The sequence below is a fragment of the Pelobates fuscus genome, chromosome 6, assembly GCF_036172605.1.
Source record: "Pelobates fuscus isolate aPelFus1 chromosome 6, aPelFus1.pri, whole genome shotgun sequence".
Classification (NCBI taxonomy): Eukaryota; Metazoa; Chordata; class Amphibia; order Anura; family Pelobatidae; genus Pelobates; species Pelobates fuscus.
In genome coordinates, this window is record NC_086322.1 from 186,953,501 (window position 1) to 186,974,960 (window position 21,460).

The 21,460-nt window shown below is 40.5% G+C and overlaps 1 protein-coding gene across 2 annotated transcripts in view; it reads right to left on the reverse strand.

Moving 5' to 3' along the window:
• DAPP1 (dual adaptor of phosphotyrosine and 3-phosphoinositides 1) overlaps positions 1-21,460 on the reverse strand; it is a 79,345-nt gene that overhangs the window by 51,601 nt on the left and 6,284 nt on the right. Inside the window, exon 1 of one of the 2 annotated variants that reach the window (XM_063458601.1) lies at positions 15,547-15,635. The exons of the other annotated variant lie outside the window; for it this stretch is intronic. Within the exon in view, the coding sequence (XP_063314671.1) occupies positions 15,547-15,611 (65 nt within the window). The 5' untranslated portion in view covers positions 15,612-15,635. Of the gene's footprint in view, positions 1-15,546; positions 15,636-21,460 lie in introns of those variants that run through there. 2 annotated transcript variants of the gene reach the window in all.

The following is a 21,460-nucleotide window of genomic DNA, read 5'->3' on the forward strand; positions in this document are numbered from 1 at the left end:
GCCCGGAGGTGGCCGGCTCCTGAGCCCCCCAGCAGAAGAGGCTGGCCCAGTGACCTACATACCTGGGTCGCAGGGCGGCCGGGCCCCCTGGTGGGCTGGGCCCAGTCGCAGCCGCGACCCCTGCGACCCTGGTATGTATGCCACTGATTGGGAGGCTATTGCACATAAGCGACAAAAAGCCACCCTGCGCCAATCTGAATGTTTAGTGCATCCATGGAAGCTGTGGAGATGTTGAACACCAGTGCTGGACACTATGCAGCAGTTGACTAGTTAGCATTTTTAGTGGCTGTCTGTGTGACTGCTTCTAGAGGTGTTACTAGGGACAAATGCTGCGCATGCGCACTAGCTTTCTAGTGTTTCCCTATGAGGAAACATTGGCTTGGCTGAGATCATCAATCTTAATAATCTCAGCCAAGGAAGCAGGGAGGCAGGATGGAGACTACAGGGCTGAAAGGTAAGTAAAACAAGTCTTACAAACCCTCATAGATAAAGTTGGTGCGGATGGACCTGGATTTATGAAAAGTGTGTCTGTCAACAGAGGATAAACACTGTCCTTACATAGGGACAGAGTGAACATGTCACACAGTGTATTCTTTTACAGCTTCCTTTACACAGTATAATTAAGGCAATCACAGAGTATGTGTGCTGTGCACATGTGTTTTTTTTCCTGCATATATTCTACACACCATAGTCACTGTGGTGTTTTGTATACCCTTTATAGTACAAAATCATAAAATTTTATAACAATTACAGAGAACACATACAGAGCTGTAATATAAAATGATAAAATGCTCCAAATTTTTTATTCAGTTCTTCATAAATTAGGAAAATTTGTTTGCATCAATACAACTTTAATGCATTTGATAGTTTTTTTTTTCCTCATTAATATGTTGTTTTTGTTTTTGCATGCTGACATCTTTATAGTTTTTGCACAAAAAAATAAATGTTTTGTAGCACTATAAGCCTGCTTCTTTAACACTGCCCCATTGCTCCAGAAAATGACTTCCTTATCAAAAGTAGTTCAGATCATTCAGTATTGTCAGTGTACATACTTTTGATAAGGAAGTCATTTTCTGGAGCAATGGGGCAGTGTTAAAGAGGCAGGCTTATAGTGCTACAAAACATTTATTTTTTGTGCAAAAACTATAAAGATGTCAGCATCCAAAAACAAAAACTCAACATATTAATGAGGAAAAAAAAACTATCAAATGCATTAAAGTTGTATTGATGCAAAAAAAAATCTTCCTAATTTATGAAGAACTGAATAAAAAATTTGGAGCATTTTATCATTTTATATTACAGCTCTGTATGTGTTCTCTGTAATTGTTATATAATTTTATGATTTTGTACTATAAAGGGTATACAAAACACCACAGTGACTATGGTGTGTAGAATATATGCAGGGGAAAAAAAACATGTGCACAGCACACATACTCTGATTGCCTTAATTGTACTGTGTAAAGGAAGCTGTAAAAGAATACACTGTGTGACATGTTCACTTTGTCCCTATGTAAGGACAGTGTTTATCCTCTGTTGACAGACACACTTTTCATAAATCCAGGAGACAGATAACAGTATTGTAACTCACCTCTCCAACTGTGCCATCTGTCAGTTTATTAATATCATTCATTTTTACCTCTTGGTTTTTCACACTCTCACCTGTTGATATAATTTCCACGTGTTTTTGACACAGCCTCAATCAATATGATACCTTTAATGGCTAACTATAACTAAATACTAGCCCTTATTACACTAAGATTAAAGACCGTGTTCCTTATAGATGATTAATAATTATACAAACAGATAAAATAAGAAATTTTAGGATTTCTTACTTCTGATTTAGATTATTCAGTAGTAAGGCATAGATGGCATTAGTTTCGAATTAAAATGCACGAAAACTGGTGAAGAGTTAAGACGGTGATGTGCCAGACTCAACCTGTTTAAGATGGTGTTGTGCCAGAGTCAACCTGTGGTTGACTAACACCCACCACGGAATGTCAATTCTCATATTTACGAACGTCAGCTCTGGTTTAAATTCTGTCGATCTGACTGAATCTGTATCATTCGGTTGGAAGAGTTCAATGTCTGGTTTTAAATCTGTATTTTTTAAAGCTGAACTTAATAGAAATTATAAAATCTGGGATATATTCGAAGGGCTGATTTTGAACTGAATCATTACCAAATGTATCCAGCAGGATGTACATTTGCAAATTATTGTTCACTTACTAGTGAGGGTTTTGCAAGTGAACGATAATTTGAAATACTACTTGACGTCTGACTACACTAGCAGACAGTAAGCAAATATTTAAAAAGCTGTTGGCAGCATCAGAGTTAATAATTTGGTGGCTGGCCAGCACTTGCTAGTCAACTGCCACATTAAAAAATTGTAGAAATTAAAAAAAGGTCTATGGCTGTCAATGTGACCTTATACTGCTATATGGCATGATTTTAATCTCCCAAATCCTCTCACCTGCCATGCTGCAGTTGGGGGTATATCTATTAAACAGTGAGCAGCTAGAGGTGGGTTGGGTCTATTAATTTAATAACTAGGGAGGACCTAATGTCCCAACCAGCCCCCACCCATAGACAGCATGTGGGACTCCGAATAAAAGACAAACAATACCAGTTTGAGCGCTGCATACAGTGCATATCAGTCTAGGGCCACTAAAATAGCCCCAGCTGACAAAGGCGAACCTCAGGTATCTACTGATACCTGGATCTCCTGATGTGAGTTGGGATTTATTCCTGCTCACGTCACATTGTAGTCAATGGAAATTGAAATCCCCATTTAAAGGGCTGTATGCAGTGTTCACTTTGAGTACTGCACTCAGAGCATCTTAATCACACCAAACTTTAGGGCATCTCAATACATCCTAATGGTGTTATGGATAGTTACGAGGTAATGACATGTCTTAACGTCATGAAGTTACTAAGAAGATGGTAAATATAAATGTTCATAACCAGTATTACATGCCTTGCCCCCTCACTATTTTTAGGTTGAGGGGAGTAGGCAGGATTTTATAATCGGGGGCCCACAGGTAGGGTATGTGATTCCAATTTTAAGCATCTGTCCTGGATTTGACCAATCTGGGTCCAGATTTGAGCCATCCAGAACAGTGTGGCTGAAATATCGATCAAACTCAGGCTTGTTCTGAGCCTGATTTTTTTAAATAGGTTAACAATGTCTGAATTTGCAGTTTGAATAGCCCCATACATAATGTATGTTTTTTTCCCCCATTCAGTACGGGGCCATTCAGACTTTAGTGAATAAGCGTTTGTGCTCCACTGTAGCCTAATGGTTAAGAACTGTGGTTTTCAATCTAGCAGCCATCTTGTATGGCATAAAATATATATTTTTTTGTATTGTGATTTTGCTAAATCAGATAAAGCCAAATTGTGTCGGAGATGTCACATGAAGTAAAAATATTGTTTTACACGGAACAACACATAAGAAAGTAAACATATTCTCACTTGCATGTTGAGGAGGCCTCATGTTAAAACTTTAAATTATTCAAAAAATAGAAACATAAAAAAGGCTTTTAGCTGAGATGTGCTAATCAGACAAATAGAACAAGTGAAGGTAACTTTAGCATTCTGTGGGAGAACAGTGAAACTATAGGTGTGTGTGGTATTATGAACCATTCCCACTTGACCATTGGCAGGGAGTCTATATACGATCTTACTGACCACTCTAAGCCTGAATACACAAGCATCCTCTGCTCTGAGCCAGGCATTCAGGTGGCCTTTTCTTTGGCATTATACCACTGGGAAGTGATGGGATGAATGTGGTCTCATGGGGGGAGGGGGTAGGATGGCGCCCTCAGGGATCTCCACACCCACGCTCCACAGAAAGGCGGTGACACAGAGATTTGGAGCTGGGCATCAGCACACTGGATCTCCCTTCTCTGAAAACCACTAATAGATGGCCCCATTGAAAATGTATTCCATTGTGTCTATACAAATTGTTTCCATTTTCTGTGTCTCAGGAGTATAGCTAGAGATGGAGCTCTTTTTCCTCGTAAGTGCGTTGGAGATTTGCCATTTTTGTTTGGTAATGGTGAAAGTGGATGATGACATCACAGATGGTTTCTCGATCGTCTCTCCATGCCTTCGGTACACAGTGGGCCCTATTAATGTGTCATTGGTGGTCTGGTGTGTCTGGCAACAAAGGTCTCAGGATGGCCATAATGACATCCGCTAAGAAGCCCTCTTGGACCCCTCTGAAAGTCCTCTTTTTCTCAGTTTGTTTTTCCTGGATTTATAAAACTGTTCTTCTATGGTCACTTAAGGCACTTCCAGGTGTTGGATGAGCTTGTTGGAGTGCTCAGCATCAAGTTGTAAGTCCTTTCCACCTACTTCAGCCTCTGTTTAACAGCAGTAGTACGGGAGCCCTGGGCAAGATTTTGGCTTTAACTTAATTTGAGCTACGCTTGAATCCTTTGGCTAAATATGTATTCACCTCGGTGAGTCCCAGGATTTGGCTTGCTTCATTCTTTCCCCAATAGGGGCCCATGGAACCCTCCAAGGTTTGCAGGGAAGAACATACTATCTGGTTTTCCCAGCCAATATCTTGGAGTGCCTGACTAGTTGTGTGGGAGGCATCAAACATATCCGTCACTGAGTGTTGCAACTCCGTCACTCTTCAAGTGATCTTTCATGGTGTAGACATCACGGGCAGTCAGGAGGAGAAAAATGTGAGGAAGATCGGAAGTGTTTGTAATTGGCAAGTGCTCTTGGCTCTGAAACTGCGGAGGAGCTCAGGTGTTCAGGTGGCAATTTAGGTCGATGGTCAAGCCCAACACCCCTAGAGATTTATGACAAATTATTTTATACTTGGCATCAGTGGTGCATTTTTAATTTGTGCTGCCCTAGGCATGAAGTAACTCGGGCACCCCTAAATCTAAATTTGCTCCGCCCCTTCCTGTCCAAGCAGCATATTTTCCTGTTTAAGGCCAACACGAAGTTTGACTGACAGACATACACTGACAAATTCACTGAAAGACACACACATTCACTCACTAACAGATGCACACTGACAGACACACACACTCACTAACAGATACACAGTCACTCACAGACATGCATTGACAGTAACACACACACACATTCATTAACAGACACACACTCATTTACTAACAGAGGCACTCTCACAGACATACACTGACAGACACAGACACTCACTAACAGATACACATTCACTGACAGACACACACACACATTCACTCATGGACACAGCTGGGAGCTGGAATGAGGCGCTCAGATGACAGTTCTCCATCGCTGCTCGCATTGTGAGAGGCTTGAACACCTCTGGGCCAGCCGGCTAGCTCTTGGGTCCTCCACAAGAGAGGCTAATGGGGCGCTTGGGGGGCGGCATTTTTTGCCGCCCCCCTGAAAGTGCCGCCCAAGGCAAATGCCTTGTTAGCCTCGTTAAATTAATAATACGCCTATTAATATGCCAAATTCAAATATAACCACAAGAAAAAAATTTATAAAATATATGTACAGATCCACCATACTTTAAAAAAATAGCTGAGTCGATTTACAAAGAGGTGTAAAAACCACAGAGTACATAAAATTTGTTATAATTTGTTAACCTTTACTGGCACAGCCATGGGCAACACGATTTACCTTGTATGTGCTTTTTTTATTCCTGGTGTAAGTACTAGGATAGCTCAATACCAGTTCAAAAATAAAACATGTCGGAAATGGTTAATTATAGTTGTAAATAGTGAAACATACACGCAGTCCACCGATATTTATTATTTTCCATGCACGTGAAAGTGCATTAGAAAACTAAATATAAGTCTTCATGGCTTTCAGAAACCTAATGCCACCAAAATGGGACTTCCTATGTGTAAAGGTGCATTCTAACTCTGACCCCCTTGAACAACATCCACAGTTAAAGTTAAAACATAATAACTGCTTAAAGGTCATCTGTCCTGTGCTAAAACATCCACTGGCAAACACTGAATTTCTAAGAGCAAGATTAATTAACAGTTAAAGGTCACATATCCATATCAAAGCAGAGGGTTTATTAGTTCCAATGTAGTTTCTGGGTAGAGACTAAAAATATACAACATCCTATCAGGAATGAGAGGATTAACAGGAGCAATGTAGGATTGTAGGGAAAAACTCTAGAGCTTGCATATTAACCCTTGCCAGTCAAGAAAAGCGCCATTGAACCTACAGCACCACAACCCCTATAATAGGCACTAATAGTTCTGTTGGTTTAGTGTCCCTTTTAAAAATATGTTATCTACAGAAAAAAAAAATCATAGGTCTACAATTGTGAAAAGCTAATTCTTTAAAACTGATGATCAAAAGTAGCAGTTTGCATTGAAAGCTGGCATGTTCTATTTCCTTATTTACATGTTCACAATCTATTACTTGTTGCTACACCATGTAACAGGCTGTTTAATTGATTCACACTCAACTATTTACTTTTCCACTGACAATTGTTACCCAGTGTTTACATTATTTCATAATTTAATTAATATATCAGTACAAACACTGATGTGTTTCTTCAGTAACCAATGCATAGAAGATGATTAAACAGATTATTATTTTTTTTTTTACTGAAATACATTAATTGCACACTGTGCAGCACTGCCTCAGGAAGCACCTCTAGCAGCCATCTGAAGAGTGGCCACTGGAGGTGTTTCTAGGCTTCAACCCCTTCAGGACACATGACGTGTGTGACATGTCATGATTCCCTTTTATTCCAGAAGTTTGGTCCTAAAGGGGTTAATGTAAACACTGCCTTTTCTCTGAAAAAGACTGTGTCTACTGCAAAAAACCTGCAGGGACCGACTATACTCACAAGAACAAATACAATAAGTTGTCCCTTTAAGAAATTGAATCAGGAATGACTAAATGCTATTGGGAGATAAATGTTCTGCAAGAAGGTTCTATGGCTTGTAGGTGATTGACCATGACAAATGCACGCCTCCCAACCATTCCTATTTTGGCGTGACAGTCCCAATTTTCAGGTCCTGTCCTGCCATCCCAAATTTTCTGGTGTCCATCTTTTGGGGACATCAGGGAACTGTACTCAACAACCATAGAGCAAGGATATCATTAGACGTGCCTGAGTTATATTCAGGACTTTACGACCCTGCTGAGAGCACTGAAACAGTGCTTCCTGTAGGGGCAGCCATCACTGGGTAGGCCTGGCGTGCACTCAGTTGCGTCACTGACCCATCCTCCTTATCTTGTATACTGGGTTACTATACCTCCCAACATTTCATATGGCTGTTTTGAGAAACTTTGGGTAATTTATCAAGATAATTTATGTAACTAAAGTATAAATTAGAACAAAAACTGTGCATCTTATTTACCCAGATGGATTTCTAAATAGATTCATTGCAGTTTAAATACATATTATTGTGAGTATTATTGTTGTGGAGTTCTGTTATACATTTAGGCAAATCAACAATATTGAGGTCCTAGAAAATGGGACAGAAGGATTTGGCCCTATTTATGGACCTCCTAAATAGAGACACTTGGGAGATGTGACGAGACCAATCTCGCCACATTGCATTGGAGGAGCCTGGTTGCCCGCCTGTTGCCTTCGGCCATACCAGAGTGTATGTCACTCATTCTGGCCCTTTAAATACTGTTGGGGAAGGTTTGGCACTTTTTATATGGCACTTCGGATGCAGCCGAAGTGCCAAAGTTGTCAAAGTCGTCTATGCTAAAGAATCTGTGGAACTAAAATCGGCTACGCAAATACACGAACACCGCTGACCCTTACCGTCGCCTCCACTTAAACACTCGGTAAAAGTCGAAGTACGTTCGACAATTCGAACATCCTGTTTTAATGTGCTATTTGCACGAGTGGACCTGTTCGTGCCTTCAAAGGGACTTAGCAGTTTTTCTACAGGAAATTGACCGACCTCACAGCCCAAATCTATGGAACTGTTTTGGGCAGGAAAATGTGCTTGCGGTCGGTCATAAAGGACTTTCGGCTATCTACTGGGGGGATTTGTATGATTTTTGAGAGTGTTTATGTTTAAAGTATGCTGAGTTTAAATATGTGATTTTTATGGAGATTGGATGTATGGTTTTAAAATTACAGTGTATGTGGAAAAACTGTTTTTTTACTGTCTGTGATAATTATGTTAAACCATTGTGTAACATAATTATATCACAGGCAGAGGGGAGGATTTTGTGTGTAAATGCTGGGAGTGTCTTCTGTAATGTACGTGTATGATTGGTTATTTTGTAACACCCTGTGGGTGGTCCTACCTAAGGGAAACTGTCATAAAAGAAGGTTCTTTTGGTGCCATTAAACAGACCACTGCTTGTCCCTCAACACGGAGCCTTGTCTCGTTCTTGGGGGGATTTACTGTATGCTGTTAGAGACTGATTGCCAGGAGTGTAAGCTGATTGTCTGCTTTTCCTGTTCGTCTGCTAACAGCTATTTGTGAGGTTCCAGTTCGGGAGTTGGAGTGCTATTTTGTATCAAGTTCGGGAGTTTAGTGTTCTGCAGTAGATGTGCCTGTATATCTTGAAGGGGAAGATCTACTAAACAACGGTTTAACCCCTTTATGCCTGGGGTGCCGTTATTGGAGATATAGGTACAGGCCTGTATTTTGTTTCCATCATTCACTGTATGTAGACTAGATGTAAAGCAGAAATGTCTGGCACCCATTGTTAGAGAACAGATGTGAATATACCAATCTGTACCTACTACATACACCAAGCTCTTGGTATGTCTATGAACAATCTTACTAACAGGTAAAAGACCAGTAAATAGTAGCTAGGCCAAGTTGTGTTTGTGTGACTACGCCTGAAGACAGGTTAAAGTTTACAGCTGACAACTGAAGATTTGATAAAGATCATAGTACACCCAGACTCCTCTCAGCATTCTATCCTAACACAGAGCTTCTAAAAAATTATTGTGGTTTAAAACACAGTTTTTTATTTTTGGTATTACACAATCCCTTGACTCTGCATTAAAGAATTCTTTCATATATTTGTAAATTAATCTGATCAATACTTTTACATTTTACATTTTTATTTGCTGTTACTCTTGCATATGTAGCCCATGGAACAGCTAAGAATGGGGAATGGGCCTTGACAGGGCCAGAAAGTAGTCATAGCAACCAATTAAAATTAAGTGACAGTTGGTTAGTGGGGGTGGGGTTTGTTATATATATATATATATATATATATATATATATATATATATATATATATATATATATATATATATATATATATAGTTTGAGTTTGATTTTTTTTTATCCTGAGGAAAGCCCAACATAGGGCTGAAACCTTGATCATTTTTAATGCATATCTAATAAAGCAATTTGGATTTTATATAAGAAGACCGAGGAGTGCAGCCACCATTTTTTGTTAATATATATATATATATATTGGCCATTTTATGAACTGACCATTTTAATTAAAACCTTCACTTACCTGTTAGTTGTCCTCCCTTTCTGTTGGTAGTTGGGTTTTTAACATTTCTTTTCAGTGGTGGGGAATGGCCAGGTTAAATTGGGGGTTAGATGAAGTAAGAAGTGGGCATGATTAGGTTTAGTGTGGATTAGTCAGGAGTGTTACAGTTGCTTTGTAGGTTCAAGCTCGTCAGTGGCTCTGAACCTGTAGGTGTAGGGGGTGTCTCGGTTGGATAGTTGGGCCAATTATTTACTTTCCATACCCACCATTTATTTATCTGCAAGTATTATGTTTACTGTATTATAATACGAATACAGGGGATTGGCCCGAGAATGTGCAGCACAAGTGGATCACTAGCTGTGCTGACAATGTTCATAGTACACTTATAGGGATTCAGCCTATGAGTCCTTTAACAGTGATTTGAGCATAGATATCACTGCAAGGGGCCAACCTGTGTGGCTTCCTGTCAGACTAGTGTGCATGTCCAGATGTGTCTGATCATGTGAAAGCTAAGCCACCACTGTTGGACCCATAGGTGGCTCTCTAATTAGGCAATATAGGTGGCCGCCTAAGGCCTTGTGCTCACTGGGGCCTCGCGGCCGCCTACTTTACCTAACTAGAGAGCAGGACCTGTAGCATGGGGCAGGCCACAGAGGGCCACCACCATAGGGTTGCCAACTATTAGGAGGTGCAAGGAGTGACAGCAGTCAGCTGTACTGATATTCTGGCACGGTCTGGCTGGAAACTGTGCCACATGCATAGGGGAAAAGGGAAGGCACCAAGACAAGACACCAGGGAAATGTTATTATTGCTTGCATTATGGATTTCATGGGCCTCATTTTCAAGTTTCGACCAAAGCCTCTCAGAGTCTAGAGCTGCCTCTGGTGGGACTCTACTGTAAAAAACACTTCATCTGCAGGTTAGTGTCCCTTTCAAGGGGAACTGTCACCTAAATATAATATTGACATTTTATTATCTTTTATATTATGTTCCAGGCTGTCATGGAACAAACTGGCATACCAAGTAAATTTTCTTGCCCGCTATGAAGCTATGTAAGTGGATGCCATTAAGGTGCATTAGAGCATAACGCAATATGTAAGGAAAACCTAATTGTTTGTTGTATAGCACTTTGAAAGTAGGTGCCAAAATTAGTATGAACATCATGGGACTATACAGGCATTTGTACTTGAAAAATCAGGGCAAATAAGTGTAATTTGCCTTTATGCGTCAATAGAATTTATTAAGGTGAGGTGCAGAATTCAAGCACCAGCAGGTTTGCCATCAGAAGTATTGGGATCTCATTTCAGATTAACTGACTAGACACCCCTTGACACACATTCCCAGACATCCAGATATATACACACATATAGAGATTACCACACATACACAGGTACACACACACATGAAAGAATACTCACTGCCAGACAGACATGCACTTACAAACACCTACAGGCAGACATACACAGTGACAGACACATGCTTACATTACAAGACACAAAAACAGATGCAATGAGAGACACATGCACTCACACAAATATTTATATATACACTGGATATTATATGCTTTTATATTGGCTTGTAGCCACACTCCTGTTTCCCTTTCGTTTTGCCACTAGAGGGCTGCTTCCCTTGCAGAACAAAGTAATGCCCCTATTCACACAAACTCGACGTGTGCATATTCCCCCAATGTTCTCCCTCCTGATACTCCACTGAAAATTCCTTCTTCCAGCCATAACCCCCAATATATCAGTCCTATCCCCTCAATACAACATCCCCAACCATATCCCTCCAATTATATCCCAACCACATTCTCCTGAATATATCTCCCCTAACAAAATCTCCTAATATATCTCCCATAGCCATACCCCTCCACCCCCGCCATATCCTCCAATGTAACTTCCCTAACCATATTCCTCCGAGCCAGATCCCCCAATGTAGCTCCACCAGCTATATCCCCAATGACATCTTTTTCAATGCCAATGTTAACTACATCTGCTTCTTATCATGACCATTGTAATTATTGCTACCTGGAAACCAATCTCTTCCTTCTCCTCTTTACCATCAACATCTTCACCATACACTATATACACCAGGCATTTACTTTAACCCCTGAAGGACACATGACGTGTGTGACACGTCATGATTGCCTTTTATTCCATAAGTTTGGTCCTTAAGGGGTTAAAGGGACACTATAGTCACCTGAACAACTTCAGCTTAATGAAGCAGTTTTGGTGTATATAACATGCCCCTGCAGCCTCACTGCTCAATCCTCTGCCATTTAGGAGTTAAATCCCTTTGTTTATGAACCATAGTCACACCTCCCTGCATGTGACGTGCACAGCCTTCCATAAACACTTCCTGTATAGAGAGCCCTATTTAGGCTTTCTTTATTGCAAGTTCTGTTTAATTAAGATTTTCTTATCCCCTGCTATGTTAATAGCTTGCTAGACCCTACAAGAGCCTCCTGTATGTGATTAAAGTTCAATTTAGAGATTGAGATACAATTATTTAAGATAAATTACATCTGTTTGAAAGTGAAACCAGTTTTTTTTTCATGCAGGCTCTGTCAATCATAGCCAGGGGAGGTGTGGCTAGGGCTGCATAAACAGAAACAAAGTGATTTAACTCCTAAATGACAGTGAATTGAGCAGTGAAATTGCAGGGGAATGATCTATACACTAAAACGGCTTTATTTAGCTAAAGTAATTTAGGTGACTATAGTGTTCCTTTAACCCCTTAAGGACACATGACATGTGTGACATGTCATGATTCCCTTTTATTCCAGAAGTTTGGTCCTTAAGGGGTTAAATTTAGAACTGCAACTTCTTAGCTGTAGGGACCATGTGCCGTCTTAAAGTGGAAGAACCCCATTCCACTCCTACATTTTTACATCATACATCAGTAGGGGGGGGGGGGGGTCTGTCTTCAAAGGCTATCTGTCCTACGTGAGAGATGTGAGGTTTAGTGGGACACTTCATTATCAAAGCTGCAGTTTCCCCTACACTTTTGCGCAGCTTTTGTTTGAGCACTGGCCAAACCAGGGGCGGATCCAGAACCTAATCTCAAGAGGGGAACTAGTAGAACATTTGAAGAAATAATCCAGGCACAATAACCACTGCAGCTCTCGGGGGGCTGGCCCATGACAGATCTGCAATACAGTCTAGTTAGTTGAGGGTAAAATCAAACTGCATAGTATTACAGAATACAGGTGTGCACCAACGCTTGCCCAAGCCCCCTAACCCGAGTATTGGGTTTACCCCATCCAATGGCAACCCTGAGTGTCAGTTTGCCTTTAATACTGCAGGCGGGTTAGCTCAAGTGTCAAATGTACAGTGTTAGGAAAGGTGCTAGCATTACTTGTATCGCATTAGCACTGACCAATTTTAGCAAGCTAAATAAAGCTTCCAGAAGCTTGTTTCCCAGTATGTGCTATCTCCAGCCAACACACTGTCCTCGTGAATATACTGCTGAGGCAGACTTTACTTTCCAAGTAAATATTTATAGGATATACTTTTAATGGTTAGTGTACACTACATTGCTTTTTAACCAAGACAATTAGTAAAATGTCCAGAGTTACCATCAAACTTAATAACATATGTCACATGACAACTCATTTAAAGTGTTATTTGTTAAACTGAAACGGTCATCAGAATTATTTCACAACAATATATTAAATGTATTGCCATCTTTAGGCATGATGGGAACAAAGCCTCATAAAAGAGTGCGACTAGACTTTTCTTCTTTCCTGCATAGTGAAAAATGAGTGGTACTTGACAAATGATAGATGCTGATTGAAAGGAACATTTTTTTTTTTATTTTTTTTTTTCGTTTTTATAAGTAGCTCTCCTGAAGTGTTACGATTCTGAAAGAAATCTAAAACGACCAGATCTTCAAGCTTAACTCACTATAGCGGTGGTATATGAAAATATGCTTTTGTTGGTTTCTGTATAAGTGTACAAAACCATTCCTTTCCCTCTTTTCCTGTGTCAGTCTCCAGTGTGAAGCTGAATAGGTGATCAGTGATTACAACAAAGGTTTCTGGGATTTGTAGTTCAGCTAAACTCTTTCATAGATAGAAAACTGGTAAATGAACAACATGGTGGGCCAAAATTCAGAATAGGATTTGACAAGTAAATAACTTGAAATAACGTGAAATAACTGAGATTCATCGTGGGTAATTTCACAAAAGAACAATGTGCACAAATTGTGGAATTTTACTTTCAAAATTGCAGGTCATTCATTTGACAAAGAGCTTACCACCGCCACGTCAATGTAAGAAATGTGGTTTCAACAGGATGGGCTACTGCCTATACAACCAGGGCCATATTGGACCTCCTGAGACAGCTGTTCGGTGAGCGAATAATTTTAAGAAATTCCCAGATTATTTAGCGGTCACATTTACCCGACCATTCTGCTCCTTAATACTTTCTGTGGGGATATCTGAAGGAACTGGTGTACGTGAAAAAAACCACAAACTTAAGAAGCTCAAGAAGAATATATGTGCAAAAATTTAAAAACTAGAGATTCAAACATCAAAAATGTTCAGATGTAATTTAATTGAAAGAGCACAGCTTTGCAAGTTGCCAAATGTTCCATACCTTGTCAATCAAATCTCTACACATTAAGCATTCATTGTAAGTAATATCATTGAAATGTATTTATTAATTTTAAAAAAGTTATTGATTCCTCAATCCCTACTCTTAGGATGCAGAAATCCCTGTTCTGACCAAAACTGAGGCTATGCACATAAATCTTGCTGCCAATCACCCACATTACTTCACAATAATCTCCGCAGTGCTTGGGTGAACACTCCAACAAGTCAGGCTCCATAGGTTGAATAAGAGGGTCCTGCCTGACTAGGCTAATTTACAGAGTGGGTGAGATCAAGAGTAAAGTTGTAATGTAGGGAGCTTTGTTCCAAATGTAGTAACTTTAAAAGTTAGTATGAGATATATATATATATATATATATATATATATATATATATATATATATATATATATATATATATATATATATATATATATATATATATATATATATATATTATATTTATATATATCTATATTATTGATTGATTTTGCATATATATCAAAATGAATTAACTATACACTGCACTTACAACATAATCTGGGCTGGACTGCCCCTTTATGATAGTATCAATTGAAATGTCATCTTGAAATATATATATATATATATATATATATATATATATATATATATATATATATATATATATATATATATATGTATATTTATATATTAGCATTCATTTTCTTTTTATATATGCAGCTATTTGGCTCATGATTAGTGTACTTACAAACAAACTCAATTGTGTGGGTTTTTACGGCATAACATTTTTAATGTTTTGGAGGATTGGAATGACTATCCAAGTACCTTTGACATTTGTTGCTGGTGTTACCTTTTATTGTGACAGTTACCCAGGTTGTGTAAGAAGGTTAGAACCATTAAATGCAAGCAGAACAGATTCAGAATCCTTATGAGTGAGGAAACTGTGATCAGTTACTGTTAAAGGGTTGGGAGCCAATAGAAAGCATGGTCAGAGAAGGTGTGATTGGGTTTATTATGTCCTTCACAGCAGGGAGCCAGAGCTTGGCAGATACAGTCATGCAATGAGGGAAGCATAAGTTGATATTACTAATACCAGTTCCAAGAAACACATATTTTATGTTCTCACAGCGGATGCTACATAGTACTGCCTGGCAATCGGTGGCAAATAAGATAAACCTTAATCTTGTCTATATTTGTTCTACAGAATAGTACAGTTTCTTTAGGTGAGTTATCAGCATAGAACTGTTAGAATGTTTTAAGGGTGCAAATGTATTTTCCAACTAACACATAAGAAGATATGCAAACAAATGCTAATGTTAATTTCACAGCCTAGAATTTACTATTCAAAGCAATATGGTGTCTGCTAAATAAACCTGCTCAAAGAAAGAAAGCTACTGTTGATCAATATAAGTAGCTAAAGTGCAATAGGCAGGGCACCAATTGTACAGGGTACATATGTGGCAACAGGTACACACATCAGCATAACTGCTCAAGATATTAAATTGCATTTCTAAGAACAAAACTTATACTTATATTGACTTTATCTTGAGATATTGATAAAGGGCTTACGGCAAAACATATGGCAATTTAAAGATCCCTTTACAATCTTCTTTATCTGCAAATATATTAGACATGTGCAATTGGGTTCGGTCCGAATTGAAATTCGGCTGAATTTCGGACATTTGGATGCTTCCGAATATCCGAATTGTCGAAGTGCCGAATTTCAGAATGCCGAACTGAACCGAATTGACGAAGTGCCAAATTTCGGAAGTGCCGTAGTGCTTCGGACTTCTGAAAAGTGGTAAAACAGGTAGGGTTAGGAATAGAGGTTGGGGTAGGGTTAGGAGTAGTGTTAGGGTTAGGAGTAGGGTTTGGGGTAGGGTTGGGTTAGGAGTAGGATTAGGGTTGGGCTAGGAGTAGGTTAGGGGTAGGGTTTCGGTTAGAGTTGGGTAAGGAGTAGGGTTAGGGTAGGGCTAGGGTTAGGAGTAGGGTTAGAGAAATCTGTGTGTAAAAAGACACTGGTAGTAGTAATCAATGCAACATGCCTTGATAGGAACAGGTGTCTGTATGGACCTAGACTAAGGCTTTTGCACACATGCTAATTAAGTGTGTACTTCAATAGTCACTCAGGGAAGCTCTCTTACTGTGGGTTTTTGCCTCTTCTCTGTCTAAAAGGTGTTGTTCAGGCATACTTGATACAGGCAGCATATTCATTAGCAGTACTCTTTTATATACGCAAATATTGGGCGTATCAACTTTCTTAAATGCTCACCAAAAACCTCCTAGATGTAACCTATTTGTTAGAAGGAAGCCCAAATGTAAGTAACTTTGAGAAATCCACTAGTCAGTAATCTGAGCTACTGGTTTACTTATCTGAGATAGAAAAAAATAAAATTAAACAGCCATGAAGACATATGAACTGCTGCAGGTCTGTATTTCAACAGCAAGTGGGGATCTGAACTTTTGACAGCCCACACTGCTTAAAATATAAGCTACCTTACACACCCCATATGCCATTTGTCATTACCACTGGGGTAAAGAACATATTAGACATATTGGTATACATAAAAGAGGCACAACCAGGTAATCACTGTTTACTGGGTTTTCAGCGAAAGAGGCTTAGTACTGGCTTGGCCTCATGAATCCAGTGGACCTTTGTCATCTACTCAGGAAGAGAGTTAGGTCAGACCCCTGATGACTAAAAAAAATGGGATGCAACTTTTGCAAATGTGCTGCTTGGGTTTAGCGGTTAAAACCTGGCTAGTCCCACACAAATATTGGTCTAGTGAGCATACAATCTTGGCCTGCTAAAACAGACTCCAGAGTTCCTTCTCCTGTGCTTCCTACTTGAGGGTTGGCGCTATCCATGCTGACATGTTTGGAATTCAGTGATTTATCCTGAAATATACGTTACAAGTTACGTCCATCCTGTATTTCCCTACTCTGAACTGCTCCAAAACCAATGTTGAGAGGTATGGCCTAGCACTCCTAGTCTGGTGCTCCTTTCCTCACTACTAATGTTGACACAATCTTGCAAATTGAGCAAGGAGTAAATGGAAACGATCCCTCCTCCTGTGGACTGCCAGGTCGCAAGACGCCACTGGTGACAGAGCACTGATCATCCCTGAAAAATAATATGTCCACTAAAAAAAGGCAGTACTAACATATTGCCAACTATGAATATCAGAACTGTTTTGTTTTTTTAAAGGAACCTAAAAAAGGTGAAAGAACATTGTCAGTTAGTTTAGTATAGCATGCGTAACCTCTGCTTAGAGAAGGTGAGAGAGACTATGGTTTTAATTTGAGGAAGTGTTTTTTTTTGGTTTTCAGTTGACAAAAGTTGCATAAAAGCAAAACTTCAAAAAGTCCAGGTGGGCCCCTAAAGGAACCCTAGGGACCAAACATTATTTCCATATCACGTTATTTGAATGTTTTGCTATGAACTTGTTAAATTATATTTCCATTTTCAGCCTACTGTATGTTTTCTTTTGCTTGCTAATATTTATCCTCAGTAAATACTAGTAATCTTCAAAGAGTAAACATATTCTGAGTCAAGATTCAATACGATTTACACAGTATTGTACAAGGAGTATTGTACGCAGTACTGGAGACCATCATATTTCCAGAAGGATATTGATACTTTGGGGAGAGTTCAAAGAAGGGCTACTTAACTGGTTCATGGATTACAGAATAAAACTTAAGGAAAAGTTAAGGGTGTTAATAGAGATGTTGCGAACATAAAATTTTACGTTCGCGAATGGCGAACGCGAACTTCCGCAAATGTTCGCGAACGGGCGAACCGCCATAGACTTCAATAGGCAGGCGGATTTTAAAGCCCACAGGGACTCTTTCTGGCCACAATAGTGATGGAAAAGTTGTTTCAAGGGGACTAACACCTGGACTGTGGCATGCCGGAGGGGGATCCATGGCAAAACTCCCATGGAAAATTACATAGTTGATGCAGAGTCTGGTTTTAATCCATAAAGGGCATAAATCACCTAACATTCCTAAATTGTTTGGAATAACATCAGGTATGATGTTGTATTGATCAGGTAGTGTAAGGGTTACCCCCGCTTCACAGTGACAGACCAAACTCCCCGTTTAACGCACCGCAAACAACCGCAAACAGTCCATTTGCACAACCGCAAACTCCCCATTTGCACAAGGTTGGATACCAAGCTAGCCATGTCCCGTTCCTTGTCCTCACTGATGACAACATCATCATCATCACACCGTACGTCCATGTGTGTAATGCTGCCTGACTGAGACATATCCCTGTTATCTACATCCTCTGGCAATAATGGTTGCGCATCACTCATTTCTTCCAACTGATATGTAAATAACTCCTCTGACAGATCAAGTGAAGCGGCTGTGGTGCTAGTGTTGGTGGTGGCGGCAGGCGGGCGAGTGGTAACTTGAGAGGTGCCTGAAGCTAAGCTGGAGGAGGATGGTGCGTCAAGGTTCCAAGCGGAAGCTGTAGAAGATTGGGTGTCCTGTGTTAGCCAGTCAACTATGTCCTCAGAACTTTTCGCGTTCAGGGTACGTGGCCTCTGAACACTGGGCATTATTCTAGGGCCAAAGGGAATCACAGCACCACGACCACGACGGCCCCTGCGGGGTGGCCTGCCTCTGCCTGTCATTTTTTTTCGATTAGTGGTACTATGCGTGCAAGCTACTGTGACAACAGATATGAGTGGCACTGTGCACTGGCAGAAGTTGGCAGAGTAGATGCTGTAGGCCTGACACACACGCTTGCACACAACTAACTGCTATTCAATCTATTACAGTCAAAATTGTATTTTTTTGTACACTACTGCTACACCAGATATGAGTTGCACTGGTGTGACACTGTGCCCTGGCAGGCCCTGAAATGCACACATGTTAAGGAAACTGACTGCTATTATATTACAGTCAAAAAAGTTGTTGTTTTTTTTTTAAATGCAAGCTATTGTGACACCAGATATGAGTGGTGGCACTGGGCAAGTGGGCACAGTATACGCTGTGAGCCTGACACACACGCTGGCAGGCGGGCAGACAACTGCAATTAGATTACACAGAAAAAAAAAAAGCAGACTGATGTTCTAGCCCTAAAAAGGGCTTTTTGGGGTGCTGTTCTTACAGCAGAGATCAGATGAGTCCTTCAGGACTGTAGTGGACACTGAATACACTAGCCTAGCTATCGATTTCCCTATTAAATCAGCAGCAGCAACACTGTCCCTCCTCTCACTAAGAATGCAGCTTCCGGGGGGCGGGGCCTAGCTCTCATGGAGGAAAGACGCACTTCGTGTGAGCTCCCTCAATATCTCACTTTAAGCAGCTATCAACAAGCGAATTTCACCCCAGAAGGGGATGACCCAGCAATGTTGCTCCTACCTGACCGACCCGACATGCCTAATAGCGGTCAGCAACTCGACAGAGTCTTACTTACCTCCGCATGGCAAGTGTGGCCTGGTGCTCCCTGGGCGGGAGAGGCGGTCGATCTCCCCTGAGAGGCTGTCTGGAGCCAATGAACGCACAGAGCACAGCCGCCCAGGCTGACATACTCATCTGCGACTCTCCCAATATGGCGGCAGCCGCGTGTCCTCCTGGTACCAGCAAAGCATGGCAGGATATTGAGTCTAAGCTGGACAGACTCTTTAATAAATTTTGGAAGCAAATAACAAGCAGGAGGCCCCAACAAGCTCCACCACAGCCCCAACAAGCTCCACCACAGCCCCAACAAGCTCCACCACAGCTAAGCGAAGCAGTCCCCATTAAAATCCACCAACGCAAAAGGCGTCGAAGACGGGACCGGAGGCAAACAGAAATGCAGAGCCTGCCCCACGTCAAGCACTCGCCTCCACCTTAAGCCACCACAATCCCGCACCGGACGTGAAGCACCACCGGGACAGATCCAACCACCCGACAAAACAAGCTTCCACCACCTCAAGCCGCGAACCCGGCACTCAGCCAGAGACTTGCCTTTGTTGTTCCAGATGTCAGGGACTCCCAGGGTCTGCACCTGGTGCCCAGAAGGGATCGGATGAGCACAAGCAGTAAACAGCAGCCTGCCAAGCATGTCCCACTATAGCCGATCCTCCACACCATGCCTTTGATCACATGAACTGCTCTCTGCACATTAACTAATCGTAAAGTAGCAAGCGTTTAAACATGTCTTTATTTCACCTCCCAAAGAGTTTGTCGTAGTTCCTTACATGCCTTTACCTTAACCGTTCATGTATTATGTTATTCACTAGTCTCATCTCATGGGGCGACTCACACTTGATTTATAACTAGTGGTGGAGCTGCTGATATAAATACACAGTTGATAACGTGCAAGCTACACCCTAAACATGACAGCCATCTTTCACAACAATGTACTGCTATATACTCATACCCTCAGTGCAACTAGCCATGATATACGCACGTTCAGTCTAGCATGCTCAAATATAACACACTTCTGTTTAAAAAAAAAAAAATAGAATGCAGCTTCCGAATGAATCTAAAATGGATGCTGTCCAGGAGGTGGGAGGGTCTGGGAGGGAGGGTCTGCTGCTGATTGGCTGGAATGTGTCTGCTGACTGTGAGGTACACGGTCAAAGTTTACTCAATGATGACGAATAGGGGGCGGACCGAACATCGCATATGTTCGCCATCTGTGGCGAACGTGAACAAGCTATGTTCGCCAGGAACTATTCGCCAGCGAACTATTCGGGACATCTCTAGATGCTAAGGAAAAGATGAGACGGGGAGATATGATAGAAACATTTAAATACATAAAGAGAAGCAACACAGTAAAGGAGGAGACTATGTTTAAAAGAAAAAAAACTACCATAACAAGAGGACATAGTCTTAAATTAGAGGGGCAAAGGTTTAAAAATAATATCAGGAAGTATTACTTTACTGAGAGGGTAGTGGATGCATGGAATAGCCTTCCAGCTGAAGTGGTAGATGTTAACACAGTAAAGGAGTTTAAGCATGTGTGGGATAGGCATAAGGCTATCCTAGCTATAAGATAAGGCCAGGGACTAATGAAAGTATTTAGAAAATTGGGCAGACTAGATGGGCTGAATGGTTCTTATCTGCCGTCACATTCTAGGTTTCTATGATTCAAGTCTTTTTTTCAGCCTATATAATAATTATGTAACAATTCATTAATGTGAGAATGTACCAGGAATTCAAAATTAACTTAAAATTTAAGGCTCAAAAATACAAACTAACAACTAGGAGAATTTTGCAATTTTAGCCTAAATTTTAAAATCTACTTTCAATCCCTGGCAATTATCACTTTTGTAAATAAATCTCTTCATTTTCTTTATTAATCTACATTTTGCCAGTGGAGTATTCCTATAAAGGGAAACTGCCATGTCCAAGAATTGTATTATTCTATTTATTTATTCCTATATCTAAAAATGTATATTTGGAAGCTCTGTTCTTTGCACCTGGCAGTCAGCATAGAGAAAGCACAGAGAGAGAAGGCAAAATTAAACAATGTTTCAATTTC